The sequence below is a fragment of the Rattus norvegicus genome, chromosome 1 (genome assembly GCF_036323735.1).
Source record: "Rattus norvegicus strain BN/NHsdMcwi chromosome 1, GRCr8, whole genome shotgun sequence".
NCBI lineage: Eukaryota > Metazoa > Chordata > Mammalia > Rodentia > Muridae > Rattus > Rattus norvegicus.
The window spans coordinates 2,972,424-2,982,698 of NC_086019.1; the positions used below are offsets into that span (position 1 = coordinate 2,972,424).

The 10,275-nt window shown below is 32.8% G+C and overlaps 1 protein-coding gene across 8 annotated transcripts; it reads left to right on the plus strand.

The window, feature by feature from the left end:
- The first annotated feature begins 1,321 nt into the window (after positions 1 to 1,321).
- On the plus strand, positions 1,322 to 9,975 carry Vom2r5 (vomeronasal 2 receptor, 5). 8 transcript variants are annotated; one of them, NM_001099462.1, is made up of 6 exons: positions 1,322 to 1,527; positions 4,098 to 4,380; positions 4,769 to 5,572; positions 6,423 to 6,647; positions 7,823 to 7,946; positions 9,089 to 9,975. In NM_001099462.1, exons 1-6 carry the CDS (start codon positions 1,322 to 1,324, stop codon positions 9,973 to 9,975), a joined length of 2,529 nt encoding a protein of 842 aa, NP_001092932.1. The 8 variants fall into 8 exon arrangements, with proteins under 8 accessions (NP_001092932.1, XP_017445186.1, XP_017445187.1 ...); XM_017589697.2 differs by having other exon boundaries at positions 9,092 to 9,975; XM_017589698.2 differs by having other exon boundaries at positions 6,423 to 6,639; positions 7,809 to 7,946; positions 9,092 to 9,975.
- The last annotated feature ends 300 nt before the right edge of the window (positions 9,976 to 10,275 follow it).

Below are 10,275 nucleotides of genomic sequence, written 5' to 3' on the forward strand. Positions count from 1 at the left end.
TAAAGGGAGTAACATTTGAAACATAAATAAGAAATACCCAATTAAACATAGAAATCAAGATGGAACAAACTCTAACACAACAATTGGATTGTATGTTAAATTTTCAATCCAAAATACATCCAAACAATAAACTTACAAACAGTTGATAAGGATATAAGCTTCTTGCCTAGAAAATATAAATTTGATTACAGAAATCCACCCCATCTACCTTGACAATTCAAGACCACCCAGATGCAGATCACGCTTCTCTGTCTCCATCTTGATTTTTCTCTCTTCTTTTTCTCTCCCACCTTATTTTTTTACTGTACAATCATGGCATTGACCTAACTGGTACCAGCCCTCTGCTGCCTATAGACAACAACCTACATATCAGACATGCATCTGTCTTGTTGCAATGTAAACCAAGACAATACCATTTCAAAACAAATACCAACTAGGCATAAAAATATATGTTATATACTAACATTAGCAATAAAATTCTCTCTCATAAATGACAGGTATATTCTGTCATTCCTTTAAAGAAAACACATAAAATTGTTCTCAACCATCTTATTGAGGTGTGAACAAACATCAGAGAAAAAAATATTATCAAATGTCATTGAGTGTCAAGAACTGATTATCAGGCAAGACATCAGCGTTACAACCCACTACATGTATGCATAGGAATTGATATTGAACAGGATGCATGTTGAATCTGTATGATTCCAGGAATTATTGGATTTAGCATAATGATATATTCTCCAGATCACAAGAATCATGAGACGCTTAAGGAGATTTTGTGAACATGTTCAACTCCTGCCTCAATGTTGAATGTGAAAGTTCCCTTCCCTACACCAGGGAATGAAAGACATAATGTGCCACGATTCAACTCAAAGTCCAAATGATATGGATCATTTATACCTTCTCAACTCTTGTCTTACTATAAAAGTTCTGAGGAAATCTATTGGGTTCATAAATATTGCTGTTGACACTGGTCTGTTGAAGGTTGTTCAAGAGAAGATTGGCCTTTGGAATATTTATGGCATTGATGTTAATGAAATCATGGCAGCTGTGGATGGAGAACATTATCTTCAAAACATGTTTTTGGAAATGTTTTGATCAAAAGTTTTCAGACCTCAGATGTAGAGCTTGAGGCCAGAATTTTCTCATTGTATCCAGGGAGCAGAACATAGGATGAACAGAAATGAATTGTTGAATATAATTAAGTGGATCGCCCATCAGCAGAAGCCTTAAAATATACAAACTGGTGTAAATGTGTGTGTTATGTTTGCCTGCATAAGAATCAGGTTTCACAACTGCTCCATGCTAGATCCTAGGAGACATGAAGAAGCTGTGTGCTTTCACTATTGCCATTTTTTCCCTGAAGTTTTGTCTCATCTTGTGCAGTTTGACTGAACCCAACTGCTTTTGGAGGATAAAGAGTAGTGAAGATAATGATGGAGATTTGCGAAGTGACTGTGGTTTTGTTCTTTTTACACACGAGGGCCCTATTCCAGAAGATTTTTATAATGACATTATTAATTTTAGGTAAGTTATTAACTTTATTTCCTGCTTCAATACTATGAATTAGAAATATGTAGCTGTGTACACAACTGTGAGATTCTGTCCAATTTTTCCCTTGTAACTTTAGGAACGACAGAAAATTAATTATAATTTCAATCACTATTTTAGGACTTTCAAATGTGTCATGGTTTACCTTAGCTTTACTACATTGGCTCTATTTCACAAAGCTGGGAAATGAGAGAGACTGGATTCTATCTCTTGAATCGTTATTGATATCATATATTGAAATATGTTTTTACCTTTACCTTGAATTCATAATTCCCACTTTTGGCAAAATCTCAATATGAGGAGACTGCATCACTGCCTCTCTTCAATTTTCTGCCAACCATTCCTGTATAAACATACCTCTAAATGCCTCAATAATATGGTTATCTAATTTTGGCCTCTAAAATTTGGGCATAAACTCAGACATTGAAATCTGTGTGGTATGGTGGTGGAAAGATGTCTACTATATATGATTACATGTATATTATTAAATATATACTCATGAGCATGTATATGCTTTGCATTATAAAATAGTCTTTAAATGAGCCACTCCTCTCATTCTAGAGCTGTCACTGAATATGGAAAAAGCCTGCCAGATTTCTTATTCTGTTAGCAGAATATCTTTTCATCCAGTGATGCAAATACTCAGTCACATATTAGACTTATTATCTGTATCATATAGACATTCAATATTTTTCTTAATATTTAAAATATTTTACATTAGAGAAAATCTAGGAGAATAAATGTACTTCTTGTGGATAAGAAGCTGTTCTCAATGTGGCTACATAGTTCTTAAATTCCAAATGTGAGATGTTATCATTTGTGCCTGCAGATCATGAGAGAGGGGGTCTTGAAATCACTCAAATTTTCGCTAATGAGTGTGCTTGGAACTTCATTCTTTCATACACTGAAGTTTCCTGCACTTTTCTATCCCTGACGCTCACCCCATTTCTTATTCAATTTTTTTGTCTTTGGGATTTAAACAAAATATTTTCGAATTGTTAGCCACAGTATACTGTGTACACTTTGATATTGGTGGTGGCTTCACATTATTGTAATTTTGGGTTAGGTCAGTAGAAATTTCATTTCTGATGCACTCTGTATTATCCCAGATTTCATTGAAAGAAATAGTGGACATTCTCATTAGTGACACTTCTATAAGCCATAATAAGATTTAAATTTACAAATATACGAATTGTACCAATACACTTTTACAGTTTAGAAGAAAAATCTAGGTCCAAACATTTAAGTGAAAAGTGATAATTTCAGCAAAAAGAGCATGTTTGGTGTTTTACTCCAGATGAGAGGTAATTTCTAATAGTAACAGATGAACAGATGAACTGCCAACTGTGCTTGGGCAGAGGAACACATTTCAAATGGAAGAAGATCTTACTGCTCAGACAACTGTTAAAGGACCTTAAAGAATTAGGAGGCCTGAAGTGTTAAGAGAAATGTCAATCCACATTTACAAACTTAAAATAATAACAACACACTAAAAGGTAACTTTAAGTTGATGTGTAATGGAGCCTATAAGATATTATTCAGGTTACAGAGTATATTCTATCATTTAATGTACTTGAAATGAATAAATACATTTAAGTGGAATATATCTTTAAATATTTTAATGAATATTGACAGTTGAAACTATTAAATACATGTTCTACGAACAAGGAAATATTATTGATAATGTTTCTCACTATGCATAAAATTAGCATTTTTATAATGTTTAACTTCAAAGAGTTTTTCCTAATTTGAAATTTGAAAAATGTTCTTTTGATACAATAAATTCTCTCCTAAAAGAACTGATACCCTTTTTAAAATAAATTGATTGTTAGATCATTTACACAGATATATAATTCATTTTGCATATACTTACTCTATTAGGTATTATTATATAAGGGCTTTTGAATATATTTCTAAATGATTTACCTTTGAATTCTTCATGCTCTTTTACTCTGCTTGATACTCAAATAATATTTTGAGTTTTGAAACAATTTACTATTCAACATTTGATATACAATCATGAGTAATAAACATATTAAATATCCATTATTGATATTTTTGGGTATAAAGGTATATGAATGTAAAAGTTGAACAAAAATTTTTGATGTAATCTATGATTTGCAAAATATTAAATATTATTAACATGTTTGAATATAAAGTACATTTAAATAATAAAAATATAGTGCAAATATGTTTTGTATTTCATGTGTGGTTTAAGTCATGCTTGTTATTTGCATTGGTGGAATTACATCTCCCAGACTATATTATAACAGTCTTACTCAATTGGACTCTAATGTGGCTTGAAGATTGTATTCAGAGATAAAATAGTCCTCTTATTGACTTTCACAATTAAAAAATTTATCATAGATTAGTATCCTAGGTCTATGAATTATTAAGTTGTATTCAAATATTAAGATCTCTAATTTATGAGATTTATTTCATGAAATTTAGACAGAAATTTAGAATGTCTTGTGGTACAAACTTAACTACAATTGAAATTTTATTTTTCATACGTCTCCCTTCAACATCATTATGCTTGGTTTTAGGATACCAGCAAGAAAATATGAGTTTTTTCTGGTATTGTTATTTGCAACTGATGAGATCAACAAGAATCCTTATCTTTTGCCCAACATGTCTTTGATATTTAACATCATTTTTGGCCTGTGTGAAGATACATTGGGAGTTCTGGATAAAGCATATTTACATCAAAACAGCAATTCTGAACTATTTAATTATTACTGTGGTATAAATCAACTTTGTGATGTAGACCTTACAGGACCATCATGGACAACATCCTTAAAACTATCAATTTATTCAAGAACACCAAAGGTAATAAGGTGTGACACCAACTTTTAAATTCCATTTACATGTGCCTACAATAAAACTTGGACACCATGCATTTGTGGGTATGCTGCTACACACACACACACACACACACACACACTCACACACACACGCACGCACGCACACACACACTAAAGTAAAATAATCAGATTGTATAACTATACTGGGAAAATAGAAAAAACTGCTTTTCAGAACATTCAGATTCAGGAATATTCTAGGATATAATAGTAAAAATATATGATATGTATACTGTAATCTTACAACACTTAATCTGAGTTCTGAATGGTGAGAAACGTTACTTGTATATATGTCCAAACCTTGTAACAATCATTTTCTCATGTGGATGTTTCATCCTCTCTTCTATACTCTTTAGATTTTCTTTGGCTCATTTAACCCTAATCTGAGTGACCATGACCAGTTTCCCTATATCTATCAGATAGCAGCCAAGGACACATATTTGTTCCATGGCATGGTCTCCTTGATGTTTCATTTTGGATGGACTTGGATAGGACTGGTCATCTCAGATGATGACCAAGGTATTCAGTTTCTTTCAGACTTGAGAGAAGAAATGCAAAGGCATGCAATCTGTTTAGCTTTTGTGAATATGATCCCAGAAACCATGCAGATATACAAGACAAGAGTTAAGATATATGACCAACAACTTATGACATCTTCAGCAAAGGTTGTTATCATTTATGGAGAAGTGAACTCCACTCTAGAACTCAGCTTTAGAAGATGGGCATATTTAGGTGCACAGAGAATCTGGATCACAACCTCACAATGGGATGTCATCACACATAAAAAAGATTTCAGCCTTGATTTCTCCCACGGGACTGTCACTTTTGCCCACCACCACAATGACATTGCTGTATTTAGAAATTTTATGCAAACAATAAACACATCCATGTATCCGGTAGACATTTCGCAGTCTATGCTGCAGTGGAATCATTTTAACTGTTCAATCTCAAAGAACAAGAAGAAAATGGATTGTTTTACGTTCAAAAACCCATTAGAATGGTTAATACAGCATACATTTGACATGGTCCTGAGTGAAGAAGGTTACAATTTGTATAATGCTGTGTATGCTGTGGCCCACACCTACCATAAACTCATTTTTCAACAAGTAGAGTCTCAGAAAATGGAAGAACCCAAAGGATTATTCACCGACTGTCAGCAGGTAATGTTTGTTACATTTCATTATGCTTAGATTTATCAATGTGACCTTTCAGGCCACTAGGAAGTTCACATACATTTGTGAGAGGTTGTCCCTCAGTGTATAGTTTTCTATACTGCAAAACTCCAAAATGAATTTTTGACCTGGATATATCTTAAACAGTGATAACATTGAATAGGAGACAATACATTTTTATAAATATCAGTGAATTATGTGAAATTGTGTTTCAATTTTTAACCAAATAAGTTCAAAATTTAAAAAGAGCCAAGAGTTTTATCATAAAATCCTTAAGTGATGACTAGACTAGACTATTTTTCTCAAGAAGAATTTCTCAAAAATAAGTATATGTGCTCTGATAATAGATATTCATTTGAATTAATAATTGTTTATAAAACACAAATGATGAAGAGTGCACATTGTATTAAGTTTATGGTTATTTCATATATGTGTGCAGTATGTACATGATTTACCCACTATCATACTTTACTTCCAAAACTTCCAGAATGTTTAATTTCCCCTTATTTCTTACATATTTGGCTTTAGCTTTTAAATATTATTTTTGACAAACATGTGTACACATACACACACAAACCATGTGATTTGTTCTCTGGTAATCATTTATTCCAGGTTTTTTAACCATCACACATTAATATAAGTTATATTAACATGTAATTATACAATATAGCATGTAATTATAACTTGTAATAATTCAGTATAGTGCATTTTACTACATCGGATTACATTAATACACCTGTCTTTTCTGAAAGAAACTAAAAGATCATGGGACATTCTCAATTTGGCATTCTCTGTATTGATATTCACATGTAATCATCTAATGATTCCTCTCATTTAGGTGACTTCTTTGCTGAAAACTATTGAATTTACTAACCCTGTTGGAGAACTGGTGGACACGAAACATAAGGAAAATCAGTGTGCCACGTATGACATTTTCATCACTTGGAATTTTCCACAAGGCCTCGGATTAAAAGTGAAAATAGGAAGCTATTTTCCTTGTTTGCCACAGAGTCAACAACTTCATATATCTGAAGACTGGGAGTGGGTCACAGGAGAAACATTGGTAAGTATATTATAATTTTTATTTTTATAGATGTCTAAATTTTAAAATAGGATGCACTGAGACAATGTCCATGTGGTTAAGACCAATTAATACTCTTGCAAATGACCATTCTCAGTTACAAGCACCAAAATTGAATAACATTAAAATTCATGTAATCCGGTCATAGGGATTCAAGAACTCTGAATTTCATGTTCCTTTGCAGCGATGTAACTATTTACCCCACACTACAGAAATATATTTATTAAATTTATACCAACATATACATGTATACATACACACACATATATATTTTACATATATATATATATTACTGTAACTACAGATAAACGCTGTAATTTTCTGATTATGTATGCATAAAGTTGTAGCCTAATTAAGTAGAGCATGGATTCACTAAGAGAAGTATTTTTCCAGATTCAAACTTTTCACTTTTTAATTTATAGATTTTTATTATTAATTTTATTTATTTAAATTTAATATTATCCTCCTTCCCAGTTTCCCCTCCTCTGCAGAGTATTGCCTTATCTGGAATCGTAGTGAAGAGAGGCCTATGGAGGGTGCATGACACTGAATATGAGAATGTTAGATCAGTGAGGCCAGAGTGGCCAGATTTTGGGGGAGCTCTCTAATAGAAACAAGGGTAGGGATGGAATGGGTATTAGAGGTTATCTTTTACACTTAGGAAAAGTTCATTAATAGTATGAGAGTCTTAAATGACATACTTTGTTCTTATTCATTGAATAAGTCTTTCTTGATATATCCTATCTTCTCTCTCCATAAAACTCAGTGTTACTATTTTTATTTATAAATCTTGGGAAAAAAACTGATGCCACATAAACGTTCCATTTGAATTAATCAGATTAGCAAGGAAGAAATTTAAATTGTTACACAAACAATATTTTATATATAATATTACATGACATAGTAATTATTGTATGACATTCAGTATATTTTAAGGTAATACAATAATAAATTATCAGAGGAATATATCTGTTAATGTCCCATTTATTAATCTATGGGTCATTTTGCATATGATGTATTCATGAACTACACACACACACATACACATCAATTACATATATATACATATATATATATAATTGCATACTTCATATATATATTACATATAAATGTGTGTGTATCTGTGTGTCTGTGTGTCTATATGTGTATTGCCTCAGATTCCCCCCTCAGTGTGTAGTATGACATGTACTGCAGGATTCAGAAAAATTCATCAGAAAGAAACAGCCGATTGCTGCTTTGATTGTGTCCAGTGTCAAGAAAATGAGATTGCCAATGATACAGGTACATGCTTTCATGCAGAAGAACATTTGATGAATTCGAATACCTTCTCTTTACAAACTAGAAATATGATATAACCTAGATGGAAACTATAGCCCAAAATTCTCCATGTTTAAGAATTAAATTAGTTAAATAATATCAGTTTCTCTTGGATCCAATATATTTCCTGTAATATCTTCTAAAAAATCTCATGTCTCTCACAATATAATGGATAATGGTTTTATATTATGCAGAAAATGTTTCAGGGGACATACATGTGAAAACTTTTTAAAAATAATTTTAGGCATAACCTAAGCAGATGTTTATTCTTCTTTGATCCTATGTACAGAGAATCTTGAATACATGTACAGTGCACAATCTTTCTGTCACACAGTTTAGTCCTTGACAAAAACAAGATGCTCAGAACAACAAGTGTTCTCTAGCGAAACATATATTAATATCTTAAATAGCAAAAGAAATTAGGCATTTCCTATCAAAAATTAGAAAAAGAGTGACGATTTCAACAATGCAACAAGAGATGGGAGAGTGCTTATTATTAATCACAGCCTAACTAAGGCAAGCGGGATGAATGTCAATATAAATAATCTTCATGCCATAAATTTCTATAGCCATAACCAGGGGGATTAGTTTTGGGGAAGAAAATTGTACAACAACAAGAGGGACATGCATAAGTTTATGAGACATACGGCTTCAAGAATGAAAATATTCCTTTACACAAACAGTATTTGAATGAGGAATTGCATGTTCACAAGACTATGTGTAGATAAAGACAAAGTGCACAATTCCCAAAGAATAATGATTTTGGTCAATCAAAATCAATAAATATGTTTGCGTACTACCCTTATGTCTAAATAGTGATTTTATGGTTTGAGAAATAAAATCAACTGAGATTATGCATATTAGTAATCATCATATTTTTATTTCATTTTTGTTTAAGAGATAAATTTTCCATTTTTTATAACAATTTGTTCCATCTCAAAGCATAGGTTAATAGATAGCAGGCTTAAGTTATTAGTCCCTATAGCAATAATTAACAAAATATATTCTCAACCCCAAATTATTGATATATCCTCTGAATAAAACAAATATATAATTATTAAATACACAATTATGGTACCTTATAAGGGATTATTGTTCTTTGCCAGCAGATATGGAGCAGTGTGTGAAATGTCCAGATGATTCATATGCCAACTTAGAACAAAGCCAGTGTCTCCAAAGAGTGGTGACATTTCTCGCTTATGAAGATCCACTGGGCATGGCTCTAGGCTGCATGGCCCTGTCCTTCTCAGCCATCACAATCCTAGTCCTGGTCACTTTTGTGAAGTACAAAGATACACCCATTGTGAAAGCCAACAACCGCATTCTCAGCTACATCCTGCTCATATCTCTAGTCTTCTGTTTTCTCTGCTCATTGCTCTACATTGGACACCCCAACCAGGCCACCTGCATCCTGCAGCAGACCACATTTGCAATATTTTTCACTGTTGCTATTTCTACTGTGTTGGCCAAAACAATAACTGTGGTCACAGCTTTCAAGCTCACTACTCCAGAGAGAAGGATAAAAAAGATAATGATAAAAGGGGCAATTAACTTGCTCATTCCCATTTGCACCCTAATCCAACTTGTTCTCTGTGCAGTCTGGTTGGTGATATCTCCTCCATTTATTGACAGAGATATACAATCTGAACATGGGAAGGTAATCATCATTTGCAACAAAGGCTCAGTCATTGCCTTCCACTTTGTCTTGGGATATTTGGGCTCCTTGGCTCTGGGGAGCTTCACTGTGGCTTTCTTGGCTAGGAACCTTCCTGACAGATTCAATGAGGCCAAGTTCTTAACATTCAGCATGTTGGTGTTCTACAGTGTTTGGATCACCTTCCTCCCTGTCTACCACAGCACCAGGGGGAAGGATATGGTTATTGTGGAGGTTTTCTCCATCTTGGCTTCTAGTGCAGGGTTGCTAGGGTGTATATTTTTCCAAAAGTGTTATGTTCTTTTAGTTCGACCAGATTTAAATGTTCTTCGGAAATAGAAAAATAAATTGCTTTATCGACCCTTTGATAGTTTTAAAATATTAGAAGATTCTCAACATATCTATTTTGCTTTGTCTTAAGAAAAGTGTTCATAAATCATCAAAGAAAATTAAGTAATATCTAAGAATAGTATTTGTACCACAGGACAGCACTGCCTAAAGCAATACCAATTACTAAGTTTTGGTGGCAAATGAGCTCTCAGAAACCTAAACATATTGAGAACAGGAATTCTCCATTAATGAGAGGCTACAATCACTTTGATTTGTAGATATGTGTTTAAGAAATGTTCTTAACTACGG